The sequence below is a fragment of the Colletotrichum karsti genome, assembly GCF_011947395.1.
Source record: "Colletotrichum karsti strain CkLH20 chromosome Unknown Scaffold36, whole genome shotgun sequence".
Taxonomy (NCBI): domain Eukaryota; kingdom Fungi; phylum Ascomycota; class Sordariomycetes; order Glomerellales; family Glomerellaceae; genus Colletotrichum; species Colletotrichum karsti.
Genome location: NW_024065936.1, coordinates 75,273 through 100,059, shown reverse-complemented (window position 1 = coordinate 100,059; position 24,787 = coordinate 75,273). Strand labels below are relative to the sequence as shown.

The 24,787-nt window shown below is 57.7% G+C and overlaps 9 protein-coding genes across 9 annotated transcripts; 3 read left to right on the top strand and 6 right to left on the bottom strand.

Moving 5' to 3' along the window:
- Positions 1 to 977: 977 nt before the first annotated feature.
- On the top strand, positions 978 to 3,424 carry CkaCkLH20_09803 (catalase; the record flags this gene model as incomplete). The annotated part of the gene is made up of 7 exons (XM_038892518.1): positions 978 to 1,256; positions 1,312 to 1,514; positions 1,560 to 1,632; positions 1,685 to 1,852; positions 1,897 to 2,259; positions 2,306 to 2,513; positions 2,565 to 3,424. 7 exons carry the CDS (start codon positions 978 to 980, stop codon positions 3,422 to 3,424), a joined length of 2,154 nt encoding a protein of 717 aa, XP_038742085.1.
- A 986-nt stretch (positions 3,425 to 4,410) lies between these two features.
- Positions 4,411 to 8,617, bottom strand: CkaCkLH20_09802 (phospholipid-transporting atpase; the record flags this gene model as incomplete). The annotated part of the gene is made up of 3 exons (XM_038892517.1): positions 4,411 to 4,591; positions 4,646 to 5,313; positions 5,363 to 8,617. 3 exons carry the CDS (start codon positions 8,615 to 8,617, stop codon positions 4,411 to 4,413), a joined length of 4,104 nt encoding a protein of 1,367 aa, XP_038742084.1.
- Positions 8,618 to 10,706: 2,089 nt separating this feature from the next.
- CkaCkLH20_09801 (microtubule-associated protein CRIPT) lies at positions 10,707 to 11,060 on the top strand (the record flags this gene model as incomplete). The annotated part of the gene is made up of 1 exon (XM_038892516.1): positions 10,707 to 11,060. One exon carries the CDS (start codon positions 10,707 to 10,709, stop codon positions 11,058 to 11,060), a length of 354 nt encoding a protein of 117 aa, XP_038742083.1.
- A 543-nt stretch (positions 11,061 to 11,603) lies between these two features.
- CkaCkLH20_09800 (uncharacterized protein) lies at positions 11,604 to 12,683 on the bottom strand (the record flags this gene model as incomplete). Its single annotated transcript, XM_038892515.1, has 1 exon — positions 11,604 to 12,683. One exon carries the CDS (start codon positions 12,681 to 12,683, stop codon positions 11,604 to 11,606), a length of 1,080 nt encoding a protein of 359 aa, XP_038742082.1.
- Positions 12,684 to 13,793: 1,110 nt separating this feature from the next.
- Positions 13,794 to 14,814, bottom strand: CkaCkLH20_09799 (uncharacterized protein; the record flags this gene model as incomplete). The annotated part of the gene is made up of 3 exons (XM_038892514.1): positions 13,794 to 14,117; positions 14,168 to 14,236; positions 14,293 to 14,814. The coding sequence occupies 3 exons, from the start codon at positions 14,812 to 14,814 to the stop codon at positions 13,794 to 13,796; spliced, it is 915 nt and encodes a 304-aa protein (XP_038742081.1).
- A 309-nt stretch (positions 14,815 to 15,123) lies between these two features.
- Positions 15,124 to 15,624, top strand: CkaCkLH20_09798 (pre-mRNA splicing factor ini1; the record flags this gene model as incomplete). The annotated part of the gene is made up of 2 exons (XM_038892513.1): positions 15,124 to 15,245; positions 15,309 to 15,624. The coding sequence occupies 2 exons, from the start codon at positions 15,124 to 15,126 to the stop codon at positions 15,622 to 15,624; spliced, it is 438 nt and encodes a 145-aa protein (XP_038742080.1).
- Positions 15,625 to 15,957: 333 nt separating this feature from the next.
- Positions 15,958 to 17,435, bottom strand: CkaCkLH20_09797 (peroxin 26; the record flags this gene model as incomplete). Its single annotated transcript, XM_038892512.1, has 2 exons — positions 15,958 to 16,864; positions 16,921 to 17,435. 2 exons carry the CDS (start codon positions 17,433 to 17,435, stop codon positions 15,958 to 15,960), a joined length of 1,422 nt encoding a protein of 473 aa, XP_038742079.1.
- A 1,424-nt stretch (positions 17,436 to 18,859) lies between these two features.
- CkaCkLH20_09796 (uncharacterized protein) lies at positions 18,860 to 21,327 on the bottom strand (the record flags this gene model as incomplete). Its single annotated transcript, XM_038892511.1, has 6 exons — positions 18,860 to 19,254; positions 19,304 to 20,212; positions 20,261 to 20,312; positions 20,376 to 20,552; positions 20,696 to 21,045; positions 21,093 to 21,327. The coding sequence occupies 6 exons, from the start codon at positions 21,325 to 21,327 to the stop codon at positions 18,860 to 18,862; spliced, it is 2,118 nt and encodes a 705-aa protein (XP_038742078.1).
- A 1,909-nt stretch (positions 21,328 to 23,236) lies between these two features.
- CkaCkLH20_09795 (50s ribosomal subunit l30) lies at positions 23,237 to 24,419 on the bottom strand (the record flags this gene model as incomplete). Its single annotated transcript, XM_038892510.1, has 3 exons — positions 23,237 to 23,524; positions 23,594 to 24,312; positions 24,371 to 24,419. 3 exons carry the CDS (start codon positions 24,417 to 24,419, stop codon positions 23,237 to 23,239), a joined length of 1,056 nt encoding a protein of 351 aa, XP_038742077.1.
- Positions 24,420 to 24,787: the final 368 nt, after the last annotated feature.

Sequence of the window (24,787 nt, the reverse complement as noted above, 5' to 3'; positions counted from 1 at the left end):
ACGTGTGCCCGCCCTTCCAGGAGGGCACACAGACTCGCACAGACTTTGGATGATGGCATCGCCCGCCGCCGGCTTCGATCTTCCGCAGCCGCATGTTTTGCCCACCGACCTTGGACTAATCTAGTCAAGCCGCGCCGTCGTCCCAACTGCCGCAACGGCGCCATCCAACCACGTTCCCCATGGTGCGCCAGAACCCAGCCCGGACCGAGCTTCGGTGCATCTGGGCTGTCTGGGGCCCACGTTCGTCTAGATGTAACCTTGTGTCGAAATAAGCCGGATGCCCATTTGAAATGGTAGTACCATTGGGGTTGTTTGGTCTTGCATTTCGCCCCATGAGGCACAAATGCAGGCCAAGGCAGAGCTTGGGAGCACACAGCATCTGAGCTTCCGGGACCGTGGGCGCTTCCGCGATGAATCACAGCGATGGGTTTTCCAATCTCACAGCATTTGTCACCCCTCTTTCCTCCTCCCGTCCACCTTTTTTGTGGAGAGCTTCCCTTCCCCGGCGTGTTTATGATGTTATCACTTCCTGGAATTGCCGGCGTGCCTCCTTCGCAAGAGGCGGCGGACTGTACTCGCACGCCCGGGATGTGGATGTGTTTTTGTTCTGGGCATGTAGCTCCTTGTCTTAGTGCCGTTTTCCAGGGTTGGTGAAGACTTCTTTCTCGGTCTGATTCCCATGTCCCAGGAGCAGCAAGAGCGAAACATTTCTGAGCTAGTGCTCGGACGCGATGTCGTTCGTCCCGATCGGGCCTTCGACTGATATCATTATGCTTTCCCCAGTCTCTTGCTCTGTTTGTACCTGTGAGTTCCGCCTGTCAACCCAAGCCTCTGGAAGCCCATAAGTAGTCTCTCCCCGTCTCTATTGATCCCATTCTCTCCCACGGGTTCCGGGCTATTCTTCTCTTTCCTAAGCCGATCGGTTTCGAGAAGACGCTTTACGAACATACCGGCATCCTCTTGATCGCATACCCAATATGCATACCGCATTGCTCTTGGCCGGTCTCGGCCTGGCCTCTCTTACTTCTGCTGGCTGTCCGTTCGCAGACCCGGCCAACATCAACGCCAGATCGGACAGTGATGGGTCTCGTGAGCACCTTGCCGGTGCCGAACTCGACGACAGCGAGGGCTTCCTCACTTCAGATGTCGGTGGTCCAATCGAGGACCAAGTCAGCTTAAAGGCTGGGATCCGCGGCCCGACTTTGCTCGAAGACTTCATCTTCCGCCAGAAGATCACCCATTTCGATCACGAGAGAGTGCGTTACATCCGAATCGCCGCTCCACTGCTCTGACTGACAGCCGTGCTCGCAGGTCCCGGAACGAGCCGTACACGCCCGTGGCGCCGGTGCCTACGGGACTTTCACCAGCTACAGCGACTACAGCAACCTCACAGCCGCCTCTTTCCTCAGCCAGAAGGGCAAGCAGACGTCGACGTTTGTGCGGTTCTCTACCGTTGCCGGATCCAGAGGGAGTGCGGACACCGCCAGAGACGTTCACGGCTTTGCGACCAGATTGTGAGTAGGTTGGCACTTGTATACACATAGTCGCTGACCGAATAGCTTCACGGACGAGGGCAACTTTGATATCGTGGGGAACAATATTCCGGTTTTCTTTATCCAGGATGCGATTCAGGTGATTATCGCCCCATTTACTCTTTGGAATACATCGTCTGACGCACCCATAGTTCCCCGACCTGATCCATTCCGTCAAGCCGAGACCAGACAAGGAAATTCCCCAAGCCGCCACTGCGCACGATTCGGCATGGGACTTCTTCAGCTCCCAAACAAGTACGCTGCACACGTTGTTCTGGGCAATGGCTGGATACGGCATTCCCAGAAGCTACCGCCACATGGTAAGCCCGCCACCCGGCTCCGACTCCACAGCTAACAACTTCAGGACGGCCATGGCGTGCACACATACCGTGTCGTGACCGAGGACGGCAACTCGAAGCTTGTCAAGTGGCACTGGAAGACCCTTCAAGGCAAGGCAAGCTTGGTCTGGGAGGAGGCCCAAGTCGTCTCCGGCAAGAACGCCGATTACCACCGTCAGGACCTCTGGGATGCCATCGAATCTGGCAACGGCCCCGAATGGGAGCTCTGCGTTCAGGTGCTCGAGGAAACAGATGTCCTCAAGTACGGCTTCGACCTGCTGGACCCCACCAAGATCGTGCCCGAGGAGATTGCACCTCTCCAGAGGCTGGGCAAGATGAAGCTCGATGCCAACCCGGTCAACTACTTCGCGGAGACCGAGCAGATCATGGTGCGTCTACTTCTTGGCTACAGATGACGCAGCTAACAGTTAGCAGTTCCAACCCGGCCACATCGTCAGGGGCATCGACTTCACCGACGACCCTCTGCTCCAGGGCCGCATCTTCTCGTACCTGGACACGCAGATCAACCGCCACGGCGGCCCCAACTTCGAGCAGCTGCCCATCAACCGTCCGATCACCCCCATCCACAACAACAACCGCGACGGCGCCGGCCAGAACTTCATCCACCGCAACAAGTACCCATGTAGGTCTTCCACACCCCAAGCGCAACGAACACCCGCTGACGTGCACGCAGACACCCCCAACACCTTGAACAAGGGCTTCCCGGCGCAGGCGAACAAGACGCAGGGCAAGGGCTTCTTCACCGCCCCGGGACGCGCCAGCACCGGAAACCTGGTCCGCGAGATCTCCGACACCTTCGACGACCACTGGTCCCAGCCGCGCCTGTTCTACAACTCCCTGACGCCCGTCGAGCAGCAATTCCTCGTCAACGCCATCCGCTTCGAGACCAGCCACATCGAGTCCGACGTCGTCAGGCGGAACGTCCTCACCCAGCTCAACAGGGTCAGCAACGACATCGCCAACCGCGTCGCCGACGCCCTCGGCATGGACCGCCTCCGGCCGGACCCCAAGTTCTACCACGACCGCACCACCCGCGGCCTCTCCATCTTCGGCAACCGGCTCCCCACCATCGCCACCCTCAAGGTCGGCGTCCTCGCCAGCCTCGCGGTCGAGGGGTCCGTCGCCCAGGGCAAGGCCCTCAAGGACGCCTTCGCCGCCGAGGGCGTCCTCGTCACCGTCGTCGCCGAGAAGCTGCTGTCCTCCTCCCTCGGCGGCGGCGTGGACATGACGTACTCCCAGGCCGACGCCACCTCGTTCGACGGCGTCGTCGTCGCCGCCGGCGCCGAGAGCCTCTTCAACGGCACCAACCGGTCGCCGCTGTACCCCGCGGGCCGCCCCGCCCAGCTCGTCATCGACTCGTACCGGTGGGGCAAGCCCGTCGGCGCCGTCGGCGCGGCGCTGGAGAGGTCGCCCGCGCTCGGCGTGCAGGCCGGCAACGGCGTCTACTCGGCCGACGGCGTGGGCGGCATCGTGAGCAGTTTCAAGGAGGGTCTGGCGACGTTCCGATTCACGGACCGTTTCGCCACGGACTAGGATTGTGGCTGCTGCGAGTGATAGGGTGTTTTCTCTTCGTGTTCATAGTTTACGCCGTTGCCCCGTACGCGATTGTGGGTGAGGCGGAGTAGAGCTTTTTAGGTATCAATACGACTTCTAATCATACGTTAAACACACTCTTGACATGGGATCGTGATGTGACGCCGTTAAGGTATTGACCAGAGAGAGAGAGACGTACGAGGCAAGAAAGTAGCACACGGTGTGACTTGAAGAGGATATTGGGTCAATTCGCCATGGTTCTCGAACCAAAAACGCCCGCCGGCCCCCTACTGAAAAAAGCAACTTGTCTGCGAATCCAAGACTCTCTTGGTTCGTCCATATCTTCTACATACAACAACAACAACAACAACAACAACACTTTCCCACCTCCCCTCACATACGCAGCTCGTCCACCAAGATCGTTTGAATCTGTCATCCCCTCCTCTGCCCCTCTGCTCGGACCTGCCGCGTCTTGACACGGGTTTCCACCACATATTCCCTTTTTGTCCTCGTCGTCATATCCCCAAGCGGGTGACGTGGCCCTTGACATGCCTGCGCGCGCCGTATGTGGCTTGTCCATGTGCTATTCTCCTCGCTAGAGAGAGAGAGAGAGAGAGACAACCCGAGAGAGCGAGAGAGGGAGAGGCAGAGAGGGAGGAAGTAAAATAAAAAGAAGTGAGAACGCCCAGCCCGTTGGGTAAACCCCCTCCTTTTTCGTCGTCGTAGAGGACACCCCCTCCGACCATGCATGCATATAAGAATAGGGGGAAAGCGAGAAGGGAGAGAAAAACCAACATAAAAAGTTTTACATCGTGCTGTCGTCGCTGCCTTTGCATTACCATTTCGTTTGGGAATACACCAGTAATAATAATAAAAAGTTGAATAAAAAAACACGCAGCCGGCCCCCCCTTTCGTCGTGATCATCATGGAATCTTTTTTTTCTTCTTCTCTTTCTTCGCGACGGCAGCCGAAACGAACATGCTCTATTACCTGCCTTGAGGTCTCGAGCTGGTCATCTCGCCGTAGCGACCACGCTGCTGTGTCGTGTCGTACGCCTGGAGCACTCTCGTCTGACTCTCGTCTGCCTGGGAGAAGGCGTAGCCGCGCTGCTTACGCATACGCTGTACTTGGCGCACCTTGCGGATGGCCTTTTGGAATTGTTCCATTCTGGGGAGACGTTAGCGACTGGAGAACAAATGCACACGCGGCCGGATGACGTACCTAGGTCTGTAATCTTGGATGTTGTACTTCTGAATCTCCTGGATGTGGTGGTAGGTTTGCGGCATGTACATGCGCTTGGCGAACTTCCAGGCAATATCTCTCAGTAGACACATGAGGGCCAGAGAGATGGTCTGCAGCCAGAAGACCGGGCTGCTGTACAGCTTGGGGATGACGCCGTGGTACTCGGCCGAGAAGGGGATCATGGGCGCAACGGTACCGTACAGCGCGATGAAACCCCACCAAAAGAGCATACTGCCCGGGATGGCGAGAACGTGGTACTTTGTCCAGTTGTTCGTGATGAGGGCCGCCTTTCCGAGGACGGTGAGCAGGACAGCGGCGTAAAGAGCTGTGCCCCAGACCCAGTGGCCCGCAATCTGTCCGTCACCCTGGATGAGGTCACCGTACCAGATAAGCTCGCCGAAGACGTAGAGGATGATGGAGTGGTAGATGGCGTTGGCGACCCATTCGGCGAAGATCTTCAGTCTGAAGAACTGGTTCTGCTGGCCCATGTTGTACAACTGAGGGTAGCGGTCAAGGAGTCTCGCGGAGATGAACTGGTCCAGGATACCCAGGGCCAGGGGAGGGAAAACGGTGTAGAAGACGTTGTAGAAGGATAGGGTCCAGGATTCGTAAATGACCGCACCAGAGAAGACGTTTTGGAACGTGTACTATGAAGGTTAGAAGACGTGACGTAAATCGGAGTCGAGGCAGACTTACCCAGAACTGCGTCATGTACAAGGTGATGTTCTTGTAGAATGAGAACAGAATGGTCTTGGCAACACGCTGGTAACTCCAGGCACCGTGCACCAGCAAGAGCTTCCTGAGGTACCTGAACTGTCCGATAGAGACATCGGCGCTTCGAGCAGCCTGGAGACCTTCCATACCGCTGATACCCACGCCGATGTGGGCGGCCTGGATCATGGACACGTCGTTGGCGCCGTCGCCGATGGCGAGAGAGATGGCTTCCTTTTGGTACTTCTTGACCAACTTGACGACAAGTGCTTTCTGGAGGGGGGAGACACGGCAGCAGATGACTGCCTTGCACATGATGGCCAAGTCCAAGAAGAGCTTCTCCAGATCCTTCTCCAGAGCGTACGTCAAGGACTTGCCGTCGATAATGAGGGCCAGTGTCTCTGTTTCGATGGTTCCGTCGCCCTGTGTCCGGATGGCGTCGAGCTTCTTCTGCAGGTTGTCCCTCGTCGCGGCGGCGCTTTCCTCGTTCACAATCAGGAGCATCATGTCCTCGCTGAGGAGCTTGCAACTCATGCCAATGTTGATGGCAGTCTCCTGTCGATCACCAGTCAAGACCCACACCTTGATGTTGGCCTGCTGCAGAGTGTGAATGGTCTCCGGGACGCCATCTTGGAGGCGATCTTCAATAGCGGTCGCTCCAAGGAGGTAGAAGTCGCGTTCGATGATTTCCGAGGCCTTGTCCAGCTCATCGGCACGGTTGCCACCGACGGTGGTGGATGCCTTTTCGTAAATCTTGAACCATTCCTGGAACTCCTGCTCGGGTACCTCGCGCATTGCCAGACACAGTGTTCGCAGACCTTCGGAGGCGTAGTCTTCCAGATGACGGAGCGTGGCTTCAACATGGGGGTTTTGGTCGTTCAGGCGCTCGAGAATGACGGTGTCGGCACCCTTGCAGTAGACGCGAATCTTGCCGTCGGGGCATCGGTAGATCGTCGACATGCGCTTTCTGGTGGAGTTGAATTCGCAGACGGCCAATAGTTCGTATTCCTGCTCCCGTCCGTTCGCCTCGATGAAGACAGACCTCGGCTTGCGGTCGGTGAAGACGTAGCCCAGGGAAGCCGCGCCCTCGACGAGGGCTCCTTCGTCGGGTGAAGCTGCCTGGTACTTGATCTTGCCGCCCTTTTCGTCGCTTCGCTCGGGGATAACCGTGTGGCAGGTGGCCAAAAGCGACAGGAAGTGGTCGATGACGGGAGCCGTTTCGTGGCCCTTGAGGTTCTCTGCGAGTCGCTTGTAGTCGTGGATTCCAACTTCAACACCATCCTGGATCGTAGCCCTGAGGTCTTCCGGAACGTCCTCCGCATACTGAATCCCGCCAATCGAGGCCTGCTTGAACTCCATCATGTTGCAGGTCAGCGTGCCGGTCTTGTCGGAGAAGACATATTCAACCATGCCGAGTTCCTCCACCAAGCTGGATGTTCTGCAGTTTGCAGGGGTGTCCGTTCTGTCATAGTAGATGTCGAGGTCATCATTGATGAGAATACCGTGCCAATACTTGACCATCTCCAGGGTGACGAAAAGCGAAATGGGCACAAGCGATGAGAACAAAACCCAGTAGGTGACCATGTCCTTGAAGAAAGTCTTCACAATGTCGCCGGCGGAACCAGTGGAATCCAGCATCAGGTATGAGAGAGCTTCGCCCTCGACCTTACGCTGGACGAGGTCTCCCACTGTACAGATGACACTAAGAACCAGGAGGATGCCGACCAGGACCAGGACCAAGATGTTCAGCTTCTTCTCGACCTTGGTGCGCTTGATGGGTGCTGCCGTGGCATTGCGCATGAGCTTTGTCTCATGGCCGGTAAAGACGACAACGCCGTGAATCCAGGGAGTGTTGCGCAGAGTTGCACCACGAAGGAGGAGCTGCTCGGGGTTCAAAGGCAGCTCTTTCTCACCGCCACCGGCTTGCATTGTCAAAGTTGCCTCATACGTGTACAAGCTGCTGTTGGGCTGCTCGGATTTGATGCGACCGCCAAGCCTGCTCAGCTCGCTGGAGCTCACCATGGGGCATGTCTCTGGGAGAGCTTGCTTGATCTTCAGGTTGGTCTCTCCATCAAGATTGGCTGTTTCGATATAGCACAGACCCTCCGGCTCGGAACTGGCGAGGAGGACCAGATCGGCAGGGAACGGTTCCTCCGACTCGACGCGGATGATGTCTCCCACTGCGACGTTGATCCACTTGCTCTCCTGAAACCCGGTGCCTCGCAGAATGCGCGCCTTGGACGTGTTGAGCGCGTTGTCGGCCTGCTTCCGGCGGTAGTCTTCCACCAATTCCTTGCCTGCAGAGACCAGCATGACGATGAAGAGAGGAATAATCGTCGTGTATCGGTTGGTGGGCGAGAGGTTAGGGATCTGCTGCAGCGCGGCCGTGAACAGGAAGAAGATGTTGGCGAACTTGGAGAACTGCTCGAAGAGGAACTTGGGGAGGAAGGACGCAATGTTGTACTTGGCCGTCGAGATGTGGTTGTCGACATACTTGTTCGCGGCGTTCGCAGGCGGGTTGTTGAGGTGGATGATTCGCGGGCCCAGCGTCGAGGGGTCGGGTTTGCTGCGACCGAATCCGAACTTGAAGTTGCCCATGTCGAACTTCTTGCCCTGCTTGGCTTGTTGATCCGCGCCAGGTTCCCGTCCGCGACCTGCCTCCGTTAAGGGAAGATCCATCTCTGAGTAGCCCTGACCCATTCCCAGTCTATTCTTCATGCGGCCAAAGAAGCCGCCGCCCAAGCTGAGAACGCTATTACGGTTCCGGGCGTTGGCCCTGGCGGACGGATCTGCGACATTGTTCTGGCTCGTGGCACTTCCGCCTTGTTGGTAGTAGGAGTCGTGTCCGTCCGGGTAGTCGTCGAAGTCGTCGGCGTATCGCTGATAGTTGTTCAGTTCTGACGTTTGGCTGTAATGCCTCTGCATGTAGGGGGTGCCGGAAGCAGCGCCGCCGGGAGCGCCCGGGGACGCGAGACCACCGGGCTGCGGCCTCAGTGCTGAAGGCTGTTGCGCATTGTGTCCTCCTGCCGGTGCACCTCCTCCGCCAACGAAGTCGTCGTAGGATACGGAGGGACGGCCCTGGGCCTGGTCTTGATCGTGGCCGTGGAATCGCATGAGGTCGTCATCGTTCATCGCGGATCGCTGGCCGCCGCCGTAGGCAGGCTGATCGTTGTCCAGATCTAACAGCAGATCATTATTCGAGGGACCTCCGGGAGGACCTCCTGTCGGTCGTCCAGCCATGCGGGGGAGACTGGTTGCGTTGCTGGGCGATCAAGGTGCGAGTCTGTAGGAATGTCCAGCATGCGAAGTCGGGGGTTGTGGATTAAGGTCGTGTTTCCGGACACATGAATGAAGGAGCGATGGAATCGAAGAAGGGCGGTATTTCGGGAGCGTATTCGTTCGACGAGGGTATTCGTGGGATTCGTAGCCGCAGCGGGTGAGATGGACGACGAGACGAGACGGCGACGACGGCAGTGAGAATCGACGCCGCAGTAGGGCGTTCGTTGGTGGTGGTACTCTGTAGCTGGCGGGAAAAAAAGAGTGGCCCAGCAATCCGTATGTTGCAGCACAGCCTCCTTTGGCGCAGGATTAGGATTACACAGTGGTCGGGTTCGCGCTACGTCAACGGGCGGAGGGTGCAGGGCGACGTAGGCGTAGACGTAGGTAGGTCGAGAAGTCGGGCAGAGAGGACCGAAGTACTCTCTCCAAGAGGTACCAGAATGCAAAGCAACGCAGTCGCTATGAATGATTTGTGGCGGTCGAGGAAACAAGAAGAGATCTTGGAGACCAGTGGCCAAGAATTGAGGTGATGCGAGGAGTTTCGTCTGCGGGAAGATGGGATCTGCGGATAGTCGTGTTTGAGGATGCTGGTGCTTGAACAGGCGGCGCAAGGGAGCGACGGGACAAGACGAGACGAGACGACTGGCAGAGAGAGAAGCAGTGCAGTGCAGTGCAGTGCAGCGAAGGTGAAGGTGGGTGGCAGGTGGCAGTACCGGGCTTGGTTGGTTGGCCCCGGGGGAGGTCGCAGCTGGCAGTGCGGGCTCGGCTGCGGCCTTGTTGTGTATGTATCTCTTTGGTTCAGATACACCAAAAAGATACTTTCATCATGCCGCTTTTTGGTTCTGTTTTGCGGCGCTGTTTTGCAGTGCTTCCGCAGCCAGCCAGCCAATTCTTCGCTGCGAAACGGGGGAGCCTAGCAGCCTGGGCATGATTTTGGGGGTGGCAGCTCCACTGAAGGGGGACACGTGGGGCCTGTTGCTATTCGTGGGCTGTTTACCCTCTTAGCGGCTGCAGTCAACCTCGAAGTCCATCTTCTTCCTCGTACCTACACTATCCGTATCGAAGCTGAAGACAGGTCCAGCCACATCATCTACGACGACAGGGCAGACTGGGACGGTTGGCGTTGGCGCGAAGGATTTCTCGGGGCTCTTTTCCTCCCCTCCATCGTTAATCCGGGGAACAAGACGGACATTTGCACGGAAACTCGGGCTTGTCTGTCCGCCCATCTGCATCTACATCTGCATCTGCGTCAGTCAGCCACTCGAGATTGACACAAGCCAACCAACAGCACGACACTCGTTAGTCCATCGGTTTAGCTGCGGTTCACGGTCCTTGCTGGAGGACTTGCGTCGTCGCTCAGACGCGATCCCCCAGGTGCCAAATTCCCAACCGAACAACGCCAGACCGGGACGAGAGGGCGAGGCGAGTTGGCAGAGCCAGGGCCCCCCTCCAATCCTCTTCCAATCGTCGGGGACAATAATTAAGCATCTCCCGCAAAACAAACAAAATTTCTCGTCAACCCCCCCGAGATCTGTGATTACCGGTGGATACGGCCACTCTCGCTCGTCCGAATTGACCAGACGAATTTCTCTGCCGCCTTGGAAACTCCTCACCCCGGTACCGATAGCCCACGGCTCGCCCTCGCGGAGCGGTCCTGTTGGCCAGCGACGCGACTTATCGCTGAAGAGCGCTGATGAGCTGATCCAGTTTCAATTCCAGAGTGGCTGGGGACCCCGTAAAACCAAGAGAGAAAACATTCAGAAAGGGCCCCTATTGTGGCTACCGCCCACGGTCCCGACAAGTGTCGTTTGCGAATCCCAGCTTCCGTAGGCTGCTAGCTCCGCCCTCACGTCCGCCTCGGACCCACCGGGAACTTCAGCAGAAGCGTCTAAACGCGGAAGCCTGTGATGTTGCGTCACCAACGTCCAGCCACAGCCGCCACTTCTCAGCCTCAAGGTTAGATAAGCCGTCTTATCTAGTCTTGCTCCGAGGTCCATCGCCTCAACCACCACCAAACACCCCACGACGACGTCCTCAACCATCACTCGCAATGGTCTGCGCAAAGTGCACAAAGCTCGGCAAGGGAGGGAGCACCCTCGCGACGCCCTCCGTCAAGAAGAAGAGCGAGATCTACCACGGCTCCGGCACCTCATCGTCCTCGTCCTCGAAAGCGACCCTGGGAAGCACCGGCATCGGCAAGAGCAAGCTCCTCTCCAAGGCGGCCAAGAACCCGTACGCCCAGTACTCGAGCGCGTGCTCAAAGTGCAAGACCAAGGTCTCCCAGGGCCACGCCCTGTGCCAGTCGTGCGCATATCGCGCCGATTCCTGCGCCTCTTGCGGCAAACCCAACAAGAAGAAGACGGCCGCGCCCGCCGTCGCCGGTCAGAAGTTTACGCTCAAGTGAAGGTCTGGGATATGGGGCGATCAGCCATGTCAGAAATCTCAAACCCGCGCCGATTTCGATGACGGACCACGGGCGGACGATGCCGAACCTCGAGACCTAGAGCTACAGCCGGGTCCACACGCGATACCTCAAACATGCGATGGGATCCTTTGCTACTTAGAAAGAAGTGCGCAAGGCCGCCTAGGCTGGCCAGACCAATATGTAACAACCGGAGACGGGCGCGATGTGTATACATGGTACTGGTCTTGCGTGATCTAGGCAGTCGAAGGCCGTACATTCAACCAGCCAGACACAAAAAGCTCTGAGGGAAGCGCAATGTCGCATACGACCCTCATGTACGTAGCTGCAGACAGACGCGCGAGCATCAAATCAACGGAGAAAACACAAGCCTCGCTTGACAAAATCTCATGTTCATTCATCATCTCTAGTCATTACCGACTACATATTACTCCTGCCTTTTTTTCATAAAAACGTTAATTCCCAAAATCCCAAAAGGTTGCCGTGAAGCCGTGTGTGACCGTCCAGTCGATATAAAATGAAAACTCACAAATTCGCCGTCGGCTTGTTGACCTTGCTATCCAACCACGCCTTGATCTGCTTGTTCACCTCCTCCGGCGCCTCCCACAGCGCCCAGTGCGTCGCCGTGACCTCCCCGCGCGTCAGGTCCTCGAAGTGCTGCTCCATCCCCGCCGCCATCGACGCCGGCAGCGCCGCGTCCCGGTTCGCCAGGATGAACAGGCTCGGCGGCGCCACCTTGACGGGCGCGCCGCCCTCCTTCTCCGCCTTCTCCGCCAGCGGGAGCTCCTCCTCGTAGTTGAGCTTGCGCGTGCGGTACCAGTTGGTCGGCCCGCGCAGGCCGCTCCTGGCGAAGTTGTCGGCGTAGTACGCGATCTCCTCCTCGCTGAGCAGCGGCGTGGGGCCGATCTTGCCGATGTTCTCGAAGACGACGCCCTCCTGCGTGGTGAAGACGAGCTCGCCGTCGGGGCCCTTGCCGCCGTAGATGCCCTGCAGGAACTGGCGGATGTCGGCGGGCGCGGTGAGGCGGTCCGCGACGTCCGGGCCGCGCAGCTGGAGCTGGTACTTGAAGTTGTGGAACTTGCCGGCGGCGATGAGGTCGGCGAGGTCGAACCAGTGCGTCGTGGGCGCGTTGTAGGGCGTGCAGACGCTGAAGACGCCCCGGAGGAGGGACGGGTGCCAGAGGGCGACGCGCCAGACGAGGGCGCCCCCCCAGTCGTGGCCGCCGAGGACGATCCGCTCGCCGGGCGCGACGTGCTCGCTCAGCGCCTTGACGTCGTCGGCCATGCTCTTGAGGGTGAACTCCTCGAGGGCCTCGGGGGACGAGGTCTGGCCGTAGCCGAGGCAGTCCGGGACGACGACCTGGTAGCCGAGGGAGAGGAACATGGGGATCTGGTAGCGCCAGCCGAGCGAGATGTCCGGGAAGCCGTGGATGAGGACGACGGTGCCCTTGGGCGCGGCGCCGCCCTCCGGCTTGCCGTGGAGGTAGGAGTAGGTCTTGCCCCGGACATCGGCCTGCTTCCGCTCGATGCGGGGGTCGTTGGGCGTGATCTTGTCGACGGTCATGTTGTACGCGTAGGAATGGTCGGGGGTGAGTGCCAGCGACATTGCGGTTGAGGCTCTGTGACGGAGGGGGTCGTCTGAGCTTTTATGTGAGCTAATTGATCAGGCCGAGGCCAGGTCCTGCTAGGTAAACGGCCGATCTCCGAACGAACGACGGTGCGGGGAATAGCCGAAAAAGAGCAAGTGGTCCGAGAAGTGGCATGCAGGAGACCGGCGCGGGATGCGGGATCAAGAAACCGTCCGAACTCTCTTTATATGCCAGTTTCCCCCCGAGTCGCCAACTCCGAGTCATGAGTGGGAACGCGATGCCAATCCCGAGTGCTGAGAAACCATTCGAACGTACGAGCGGTGTGAGTGAGCCTCGGCCTAGGTAGCTCGACACGACGAAACAAGCTTCGCACTCGCGATAAAACCACAAGCGGGATAACAACGCCGAAAACAAACCCAGAAGAGCCCACGAGAGGGGCAAGCGGGCAAGCTTCTGGGTCGACGAGGAGCTGTGAGGCGACGTGGGGCCGCGCAGCGCAGAGAACCAGAGAGGGCCGGCGTGGCCGGGAACCCCACCCGCGCGGGGCCCTTCGCATGTCGTGCCATCGGAGTCCCTGGCGTGGAATCGTTAGCGCCCCCGTCCGCGTCGCAGCGATGCCGAGGCTCAGGAGCAGAGACGACGTGAAATCCGCGGCGCCGCGAGTCGGAGCCCCTTGCACGAAAAGGCACCACCATTGTGTCATCTCGTGGTGACGACGACGTCGGCTTCCGAGGCAGGTCGGCGGATTATAAAATCTGCGAACCCTGATGTACGCGCCCGTCGATTCTTTAACGGCAGAACGGCTGCTAGTGACGAGGATCCACCAGCTGGGGAAGCCCATCACACGTCACTCGGCCGGCCCCGAGTCAGCGCATTGCCTCGACCGGTCCGCGGGATGATGTCTTCAGTGTCTTGGTATCGAATTTCAGGTTGTTGTTTCGTTGGATATCTTTAAGTTAAAATGCTGCTCTGAACGCCCAATTGGTATCGTGTCCGCGACGTCCAAACTTTTTCCACACCCACCCTCGAAGAAGCAAGCACCCATGCCCCCAGCGCCAAAGAACCTATTGAAGTAGAAATGATGAGAAAAACATATTAGTTTGTAAGAGCCGCGGTAACTCGGCGCCTCAGTATATCACCGTATCCTCGGCATCCTCGACGACGTCGGCGTCGTCATTCTTATCGTGAAACGGTGCCGTCGTGGTCTCGGCCGCTGGGGCATCGACCACGATGGCGTCCGGGGCCGGAGGTGCGTCCGCTGAACTCTCAACAGCCGCAGGCGCGGGCTCCTCCTGCTCCGGAGGTGGCCTGCTTCGACCGTACCGCTTTTCATGCTCCTCCCTGCGCTCTTCGAAGGCATCCAATTCTCTGGCTATCGTGGCCTTGACGCCCTGCAGCTGGTCGCCGATCGTGTCTTCTTGTTCTCGCGTGAGTTTCCATGGCCGGTAAAACTAAAGACTCGGTCAGCGCGGTCAAAACCAGCCGTGGAAGTAATACATACAATCGCGGGCTGCGCTTTCGTCTTGAGAGAGTGCGCCATCGCCAACATGTTCGAGTGCCGTGTCTTCATCTGCGCGGGGCGTAAGCAACCATGTCATCGTCGCAAGGGAGACAGTGACCACGCACGACTTTCTCGTCATAGTTGATCTGCTCCTTCCAGCGCGACTCCGTAACTTTTGCCACTTTCTCGGCTCTCCTCTTGTCGTCTTCCGCCCTCTGCTTCTGCGCCCTCTCCTGCTGCCGCTGCTCGATCTCCCTGCGCTTCTTGTGCTGGGAGCTGGTGTTGGTCTGGCTCAGCGTGCTCAGCAGACCGCCGAATAGCCTCTTCCCGCGCTTCTTCTCTTCCTCTTTCGAAGCCGCGCCCCTGCGACCGGGGCCGGTGCCTGCACCCGCGTCCGATTCGCGGCGTCTCGGTTCCGTGGGCGAGGACTGGCTGGGTGCGTCGCGTCGGTCGTCGTCTTCGATCCTGGCTCGTTTTGAGGTGTCTTCGGGCTCGTCTGAAACGTTGGAGGCTTTGCGCTTCTGCGAAACGTCGGCTTTGGGGCTCGTGTGGTCTGCGTCGATGATATCGGCGGGCGCCCTGTCGTCGTTGTCAGCTAGTCGTACTCTCCCAAGGTGCAACAGGACGTACTCCGTAACTGTCGCCATTTCGATGTCGCGCAGACTCCGGAGTCTGATTCGAGATTCGCGACGGTTTGGTAGTATATAAGAAAAATAGAAATTTGACACCCCTTGATTTGATACGTTGAATGCGACGTTGCGCCGTGGTGAAGCTCGAAAGCTCCAGCTCAAGCTCCAAGGCTGAGGTTTGTCAGCGGGGTCCAGCCACTCAGAGGAGGCGACCCGCAGAGTACCCCACCTCGGCCCGGATCAGACTGGGGCCGTACCAATAACGGATGGAGAAACATCGAGAAGAGGTGGCGAGGCTGCTGAGCGCCGTCAACTTTCTTCCACGCCCTGTCGAGTACAAAGTGCCGCGACTTCGCGACAACAAACACCAAGGCCGTCCCCAAACCACTCCCTCGAGATACCCAGCGGCCGCCACTCTTTCGAACCGCCAAAATGTCGCGCCATCACCCGTACGTCATCCCACCCCCCTCCCACCCGCCCCGAAGACCTCAATACTGACCCCCGTTCTCCAGCGATCTCGTCATGTGCCGCAAGCAGGCCGGCATCGCCATCGGCCGCCTCTGCGACAAGTGCGACGGCAAGTGCCCCGTCTGCGACTCGTACGTCCGGCCCACGACCCTCGTCCGCATCTGCGACGAGTGCTCCTTCGGCAACTACCAGAACAAGTGCGTCGTCTGCGGCGGCGAGGGCATCTCGGACGCCTTCTACTGCTTCGAGTGCACGCGCCTCGAGAAGGACCGCGACGGGTGCCCCAAGATCATCAACCTCGGCAGCTCGCGAACCGACCTGTTCTACCAGAAGAAAACGAATCGCACGGCGACGTACTAGTCCCTACGTCGCCCGGGCTTGGGCAACCGGTGGTGTGTGTTTTTACGCGTGGGAGAAGAAGCATGGATACGATGGACAAACTTTTTTCGCGACACATGGGCATGGCATCGTGTATATGGCGTTTGGGCGTCGCTAGTTAAAGACGCGGCGGGATGGGGTTTTCGACTCAGATCACAATGATATCCCACTTTGTACGACGGAACGAAGGGAATTTGCCAAATTTGAAAAAGCTCCATTTTTGCATGAAAATATTCAGAGGCCAGATAATTACAGCCATATCATCCCGATTCATATAGTACAGTGAGAGTCAATGCTAGCCGGTACCCGTCGTAATCATATGTAGCTAACCTTGACTCCCATTCCCGCCGTCGCCTTTACCTTACTCCAGCCATTACCAAGCACGCGCTGTATCCGCTCTCGGATGTTCTTCTGTCCAAACATGACGACCAAACCCAAAATAAATGCTAAAAGCCGCATCAGCAACATGGGGTTCGTCTTGAACGACGCCCCCAGCTGATCTATAAGCTCCTTCATCCGAGACACAACCATCGACGCCCTGGTGCCGAATGTCGGGCTGGTCGGTGATTTCCCCTTCGCTCTTGAGACGGGCATCTTCGGATTTGAATTGGACCCCGAGGCGTTCGACACGGCTCTCGCGTGGCGACCTTTGCTCGAACCTGCCTTGCTGGATCCTGCTCTGCTCGGCGTCCCCTCGATGCCGTAGTCCACTTCGGTGCCTTCTCTCCTGGCGCGCTCTTCCTCTAGCCTCCTGCGCTCCCTCTCTTCGTTTTCAGCCCTTAGTTTCTTGGCTTCTTCGATATCGCGACGCAGCTGCTCCTGCTCTTGGCGTCTCTCCTCGGTCTCTCGCCTCTCGGCTTCTTGCTGTTCCTCCTGCAGGCTCTGCAAAGCTTGCAGGAACGCCTCGCGGCGCTCATCGTCTAATACTGAGCTCACGCTGATGAATTCTCGGGCATAGTCCCATTCGTTATTACGCAGCAATACGTGAAGAGTGTACAGCTCGAGGATCTTCACCCTCGCATTCAGGTCCCTCGGCGTATCGGCGCCGCTCGTCCCCTTCGCCGGCGACCTGTGCCGGTTGTTCAGCCGCGGGGACGGCGACGGCGTGTCGGAGAATCTCTGTGAGAGATCCAGGTTTGGTGATGTCGAGGCGGCGAGATAGCTCTCCAACCTCTTCTGGTTCAGTTCTTGAGTCCGGGCGTGGGCTAGGAGCAGCGTGGCGCTAGAGTCCTTGTTAGTACGAGATGGCCGGCGGCAACACACAAGAAAGGCGCTTACAGGTTTATAACGACGTCGGAGTCGACGTCGCTCTCGACGCCGTGGTATCCGTTGCGGACGACCTCCTCCCACACTTCTCCCTCCCGAACCTTTGTGCACAGCGATCGCCACTCCTGGCTTCCAAAAGCATCCTTCCCCTCGTCGGGCTCCAGCTCGACGATTGCGTTGAGCGTCGTGAGGTACAGGCTCCAGACCTTGATCCTCGTGGACCTGGAGGCCCTCGCGACGGGCGCGGGTTCTGTGGGTGCGCCGTCCGACTGTCCCGGCGGCGGGGTGATCAAGGGCGAGATGGTGGACAGGGCCTCGGGCAGACGACGCGTGAGGAAGAGGGTGGAGGCCTGGCGGTAGGTCTTTGATATCTGAGATGTGTGGCGCGACGAGGTCGATGAGGAGAGCGAGGAGATGGAGCTCGAGAGCATGTGCGGAGGGAATGCGGAAGCGGTTTCGGACGAGGCGAGCGTGGGACTCAAGGTCGCCGTGTAGGAGCCGTTGAGGGACGACATGTTGGCGGGCATTTAGAGGACGAGCAGTGTAGGGCGATCCAACTCAATTTGTCGGCATTGACGTGCCCCAGACGGAAGGGAAATTGACGAGGGGGAGACCAAGAAAAGAACGGGGTTTATTGTTATGTATCGGTGGTGCGGAGAATGGCGGCCATCATACGCGTTCCTGCTCAAATGCCACCGGCGGACTGTGACGAGAGGCGCGACATGTGGTTCTTGGGCGTGGTTTAGATTCGGATTGCCGGTGTTCGGTGGTGAGGTGTGGACTTCCAGGTTGGAACTGGTGGTGGTGCTGGGTTGCTGGTTGCTGTTTCGCTGGAGAATGGAGCTGGGCCACCTGCTGACTTGAGTGGAATGGGAGACTGCTGGGCCAATTACCGCTCGGCACTGGCCAGGCACAGGCACAGGCACGGTTACACTTTTTCGGCCCCGACCAAAAGTTTAGCCTCGGTTTGTCCTCTGCAGGCCGGGGCCTGCCAACCGTGAGACCGTGAGGGTGGTGGGCTCACCCCGGCTTCTGCGGCCTGGGCAGCTGACCGCCAAAGACGAGAGGGGACGGACGATAAGCGAGTACCTGTGACGTCGCAACGGATGCAAGACACGTGAAGTATCCCTCTAGCCTCCACGAGGTCGCATTTTTCTCTCCTCGGCGTCCGGCCGCCTCATTGGGTGCAGCTTCCCGATCGGGGAAGAGCGCAAGTAAACAGGGGTTGCCCAAGACGACCGGCCGAGCTTCATCTCACCTCGCGGAGATCACCAACCATTTAGAGACGATCGTCTCATGCTGTCGCCGCCTGTCATTTCAAATCTTCGTGATCTCGCCCTCCCGACTTGGGATGCCCCGGGGCATCTTCATCGTCTTAGCTGGGCTATTAATATTGTTTCTTTAATTGACCCCATCACCTGTCACAGAGAACGCGTCCAAAACTTTGAGTTCGCGTGCCCCTGTTTCCCCAGATTATCCCGAGGCCTTTCCGAGGCACGGGAACGGAGAGCCGGAAATTCGTCTTCCCCTCATCCACTGCGGATGAAGCAGACTGGCAGATTCAATCGGAGGGGATGACCAATTGGTTCACCTTGAGGACTGTCACTGAAGAGAATGGAATGAACAACGACTGACCCGCAATCCGATCGTGGCGGGGTCGCAACACCAGGATCATGGCCACGGCTTTTGCGTCTTGCAACTACTCCTCGCTACCACTGTTGCCCTTACCCCTCCTCGTTGGTTCTATCATTGTCATTGTTATCCATTGTCACAACTTGAGTATTCGACGTAGTGATAACGGTGTGTTGTAAAGTTTGCTGCCTCTCTCGGTATTATCGCCCTATCGGTAGTCACCGCTATTGAGGTATTCGACCAGGACTAATAATAGTGGAGTGTATTGCAAAGGTCGTGGCCGTGTAATACAAAGTTCTTTTCTTCCACTTTACGCGTCTCAAGAGTCCAGACCCTCCCCGTCGCTGTCCTTCAAACGCGGTAGGCGGCCCCGAAAAGCTCGGTCAGCGGCCCATTGTCTCTCAAGGAAGACGGTCGTGGAGGGGCCTATGCGGAGAGTGTTGTGAAATTCCTCGAACACGGGATGGTTCCAGTGGAGAGACCCAACATCGTCATCGTCATCGTCGTCCGAGTAGTAGGATGCCAATGTGCCAAAACCCGGCTCTGTATCTGGTCCGAAACAGTCGGGGTCACGACCGATAGCTATCAGCCAGCCCTTGCTGTACAGGCGCCGCATCTTCTCGTCCCAGGTCTCGCGCTGGTCAGCACCGCCCGCTTCGCTTTCACGAGCCAGTTTGTGGCCGAGACGCAGGAGGACAGTAGCGGTCATGTAGCCTGGTCGAGTTAGTCAAGTCCTGTGGGAATCAGGGGCGAGCCAACGTACTGTCATAGCCAGCCTCATGGACGTTGCCCTTCCGGCTGTATCCATACGACGGGTCCCAGGAAATGTACGGCTTTGCGTTGTTGACCGTGAATCTGTTGAACAGGTCCGCCAACGGATCTTCCCCTTCGATCGGCTGATGGCTGATTGCCATGATCTTGGTGTCCAGGATGAAGGGGAACAACTCATGGATATTGGCAAAGAACTCACCCGAAGAGTCGGGAAGGTCGTCAATGAACGTCTGGTAGAGAAACAACAGATCCCATAACTGGTTGTGCCCGACGATAGGTGGACGTGTCGATTCGAGACGCCTTTCAAGGCTACAGAGGGCGGTTGCAACCATCGAAACCAGCGCTTCTTCTGACTCTTCGTCGACTGAATGGTCCGATTCGTTATACCCGGCGGGTTCTTCCCAGGAAGCGCCAAGGCTGGCGGGACTCTGCATGCTTCGTATGTTCCGGTCATTATTCGATCTCGCCCATTCGTTGTCCGCGGTAGCCCAGCCGTTACTGGATGTGACCCATCCGTCATCTGCCGTGGCCCAGTCGTTAGTCACTTTTCGTCGACTTGATGTAGCCCATTCGTCGTCTGTCGTAGCCCAGCCGTCGTGTAGCCCCTCAGGTGTCATTGAACCCTCCAGTAGCTCTTCCTTCGAACTGTCATCTCCGGGCGTCCAGTCGGATGAGCCAGAGTTGTTGTTATCCGCGGGTGGTCGACCATGTTCAGAGGGCTGTTCAGACTGTCGAGGCAGTTTCCTATAGGCGCTGAAACCGAATTTGTCCTCGACTTCTTTGCAGAAGTCCTGCACGGTCATGCCGCCCGGCCATGAACGCAGCGCGTCGACAATACTACTCGGGTCGATAATACCGGCGAAACGCCCTCCGGCGAGTGCCTCGATAATCAAGCGGATGCCTTCGCCAGTCAGCTATTGTTGCCTCAGACGAAATGGGAATCACGCACCTGTTTGCTTTCTCAGCGAATCATCGAAACGCTTTCGAATAAGCTCTTCTTTCTGGGATATTGGTTAACACGCTGAGAACTGTTTGAGAATTTGATCCGTCAGAAGGAACATTACCTCGCAATCCTCGTCGGAATTGTCCATATAAATGACTACCGTAGCTCCGTAATCCCACGTGCGACACTTCATGTGCGGAGCTAGGTTTCTGGCAGTCACCCGAACAATCTTGTGGTACACGCTGCTCCGCTTCTTGCTTTCCGAGGGCGGAATGCGAATCTTGATCTCTGGATCTTTCTGTCAAGCCCAACCTGTCAGCACGATGCCAGAAGTGAATACGGACTGCCGCTCGTGTGGGAGAATTACGTGAACAAGTGAAAAATGACAGAGGGGGAAAGAGAGAAAAGGGGCGAAGAGAGACGCAAGGGGAGGCAGCTCACATTCTCGCTACGATCACCCAACCACGTCGTGATCTCGTCAAACACGTACGCGCTGAAGAACGTGAGCCCCTCGTCGTCCTCGTTGTACGGATGATCCTTCAACGGCTGCCTCTGCGTCCGGCGTTCCAGGCGCTCCTCCGCCTCGCGGACCTCCTTGCGGCTGAGGTACGGCACGGGGTCGTCGAGGATCTTCTCCAGCTGGAGACCCTCCCGCCTCATGAACTTGAGCGTGCTGAGCGACGTCGTCAGGTTCCTGCCGACGTCCTGCGCGAAGAAGTCGTCTTCCCTGGTGTCCTCGAGCAGCAGGGGGCTGACGTAGAAGCTGTAGGTCTCCGTCTTGTACGAATCGTCTGCGTGCGTTAGTGGTTGTCCGTCGGGGGAAAGGGGGCCGCGTTACCCCCGTCGGACTTAACGCAGGTGAGGCCGAGCTGGAAAAGGTTGTAGGTGGACGCGATCCGCTTGCCGGCCTCGTAGAGGCCCTGCCGCGTATGATTGTTTTGCTTCCGGGCCACGTCGGCCAGATTGTCGGTGATGCCGGTCATTTCGACGTCGATGGCGACGAAGTTCGATTCCGCGATGGAGATTAATATTCTCGGCAGCTGCTGCCAGAAATTTTCCATGTTGACCTCCATGGTGGCGGTTGGTGGACTGCCACCCGCATGAAGTGGTGATGTTGTTTGAGGCGGCAGGTGTGGGTGGTAGTTGGGAGAGCAAGCAAAGAGCTTTTTAGTCGACTATATGAGGCAGAGGATTTGTTGACGACAATGATAACGAAGACGATGGAGGCTCAGGACAGAAAAAAGTGTGGCTATCGCGTATTACGAGGAAAAGGGAAAAAACACATCCTGTAACATCTTGAAGAAGAACTTTGCACATAGAACACAATTTGGGTGCCATGCCCAGCACTCAACACAATGAGAAATCATAAGCCCATCCATCTATATGAGGTGCACCTAACAACAAAAAGGCCGTTCGGTCTATGGAAGATATGAATTATCTGTCTTGAGAACGTTAATCATCGGTAGCTCAAAGAACGCAAGAGAAAAAAGCAGTGGGTTCCTGCCCATCATTAAATATAACCAATCTCTCAAATACTATCCAAACTCCAATATTCAAGGTGATGCTGCTTCTGGTCCAAGGGAAATAAAGGACTGTGAGGGTATCGCGATAATGACATCGCCTAGACATACCGGAGCTCCTTCAAAACATATAGCGACGACAGTACACACCATCATCAGGAACACCAACAAAATCAAAAGCCAAAAAATCAAAAAGTTCAGTCCAGAAGGACCTATGAAAATGCCTAGGAGACTCTTACCAGCCTCAGGTGTAACGATGCTAGGATTTTGCTAACGGCGGTGGGAATCGAACCCACGCACCCGTGAGCCGGGACGTTCAGAGACAAACTCGCCGAAGCGCCTAGTTGTCCCGCTGCGTCACGGATTGTTGAAGACCGAAGAAGAGTTTGGATATATAAGGGGTGGGTGGGTGGTCGGCGAGGCATCAAGGTGCGGGTGGGGCTGACGAGGTGAGGTGAGGCGTCCTTTGTTGTTGGACCTGAGGCTCGAGGTGAGGTCGAGCATGGGAGCTTCTGCCGCACTCATAGTTCAAATTACTACTATGGGAAAGGTTCGTCACTGGCCCAAGTATGCGATGCGACCCAGGCATCTGCGATCCATATTGGACTTGGATGTCGATTCCCAAGTCAACGACATCTTTGGGCAACCTCGCCTTCTTAAGGAGACATCGATGGATCAATACACACTGAATTCGATGGAGGGCACAGATGGTGCATGATCTGCCGTGACGGATATCCAACCCCTTTCTCAAGTGAGTGAACCAACAACGTCTAATCTTATAATACAGTCTTATCCAAGACCAACCACCAAGGCTCTATAATTGAGATTCTCTCGCCCGCGTACGTTTGTACGGCCTTGGCCGGGTTGATGTCACCACCGTTGAGAACAGTTCTGTTGCTGTCTGTTGCTATTGGCAAAGAGGATCGGGCAGACTGATCAAGCTCCTCCAAAGCATACGACAACAGTTCACATACACGATGAAGACGAGCATGATACCAATGCAAGTCTACGCCAGTATTGGTCACTTGCGAAAGACGCCTAAACGGACTCGCAAAAGAGAAAGGGGGATCGCGAGTGGCTGTCGGGTCTTCTCATTGGCGTTGTAAAGACGCTGATGTCGCCGTGTTCTTTTAAACAGAACTATGTTTGAAACGACAAGAGCATCACGAGAATAACGTAGTCAGGGGCGGCTCCTTGACCACCTCGACCTTACGAACCCACACCGCATCCACCATTCAGAACCAATTCCACCGTCTCACATCACTCAACCAGCAGAACAGACGATCCCAAAACCAAGACAGCCAACCCACCCGTCGACGTAACCCAGTGAAGATTTGATTGTACAGTTCATCTATGATACAACAGCGTTACACTCTCCTCCCCCGCGTCTCATCCCACGTCAAAACCCACACCCGCGAGTCTTCTCTCGTTCGCCATTTTCTTTTCTTCATCTTCACCTTCTTCACCTGTCGGCCAACATGTTGCGTATGCTGTGGTAGTACTCCCACGGCAGCGTCTCCTTCAGCTCCTCCCTCGTCAGCCACCGGAACGCCTCGTAGCCGTACTTGTTGGCCGCCACGTCCGCCTGGCCCGCCATGATCCGGAACTTGAGGAAGAACGTCTTGGACCGCTCCACGACGCCGTCCTCCTTCACCACCGGCTCCGGCACGTGGTGCGCCACCGGGCTCCGGCCGACCATCCACGTGTTCATGTTCACGCCGGCCGTGTTGGCGAGCACACGCTTGGCGCCCTGTTCGCTCGTCGTCAGTACACGTTTTCTCTCTCTCTCTCTCTCTCCCGCGGGCGCGTGCGAACTCACCTCGTGCAGGTTCTCCTGCGTGCTGAGCCCCGCCGCGGGGAACTCCCACACGTCGCCCTTCTTCACGACGAGGTACAGCGTCCGGTCCATGGCCCGGTCCAGCCTCGTCTTGTCCCCCTTGGCGTCCGCCTCGCTCGCGCGCGGCTGCAGCTTCTCGGGAGGCGCGCGGTCCTCCTCCGGGATGATCTCGGCGTCGTCGCTGACGCGCATCACGGCGTCCTTCAGCAGCAGGTCGACCGCCGCGTCCTGCCCGCTCAGCCCGTCGCCGACGAGCAGCTCGTCGTCCCACGCCTTGGACGCCTTGCCGTTGTACACGCCCAGCTCCTTGGCCACCGTGCCCTGGCGGTCCTTGACCTTCATGTTCCAGTCGATCAGCGCCGGCGTGTCGGGCTTGAAGTAGACCGAGGTGATGAAGGGCAGCGCGAGCCGCTCGTTGAGGCGCTTCTGGTAGAAGAAGTAGGCCTGCTCGAAGTCCGTCAGGGGCCGCGTGAGGAGCGGGGCGCGGGTCACCACGACGCCCGACTTGATGCGGTAGCCGCCGGGGCCGGCCTCCTTCGGGGCCGCGGGCTTGGGCTCGGGGGGGATGGTGGGCGGGTTCGGGGGGCCCGGAGGGGTGGTCGTCGTCGTCGATGCGGCGGCGGCGGCGGCGCCTGAGTAGGCCCGCAAGGGAGCTCTGATCTGGACTCTAGCGCATTGCCGGCAGAGTCTGGGGGATGCTGCTGCGGTTCACGGGTCAGTCAATTGATCAATGGCAAGCACTGCGATTGCGGGACGTACTTTGAAGACGCCCTAGAACGGCGAATGCGCCTCTGCTTGTGGCCGCCATGCTGGATGTGTGGGTGTACCGGGTCTCCTCGTCAACACCTCACTCGAGATCTCCAGATGGGATTGAACTTTTTTGCTGCAAGCTCGGCCGCGATACGTACCGCGACAGACTGTCGTCGTTTGTGCTTACCTAAGGCCGCCGAGCTTCTGTCCCTCCGATGGAAGCACGGTCCACCTGGCAGAGGAGCACAGACGGCCCGGACGCGATTACGTGAGCAGTGGACCTTCTGCCCGCAGAGCCCTTTTTATCTTTCCCAACGGGCCGCCGACTTTCTTCCTTTCTTCTCTTTTTTCTCTCTACGGCACCATTTCCTTATCGTCAAGACCTGTTCCGCCTCCAGAACGTCCTGATCATTTTTCGAGTGCCCA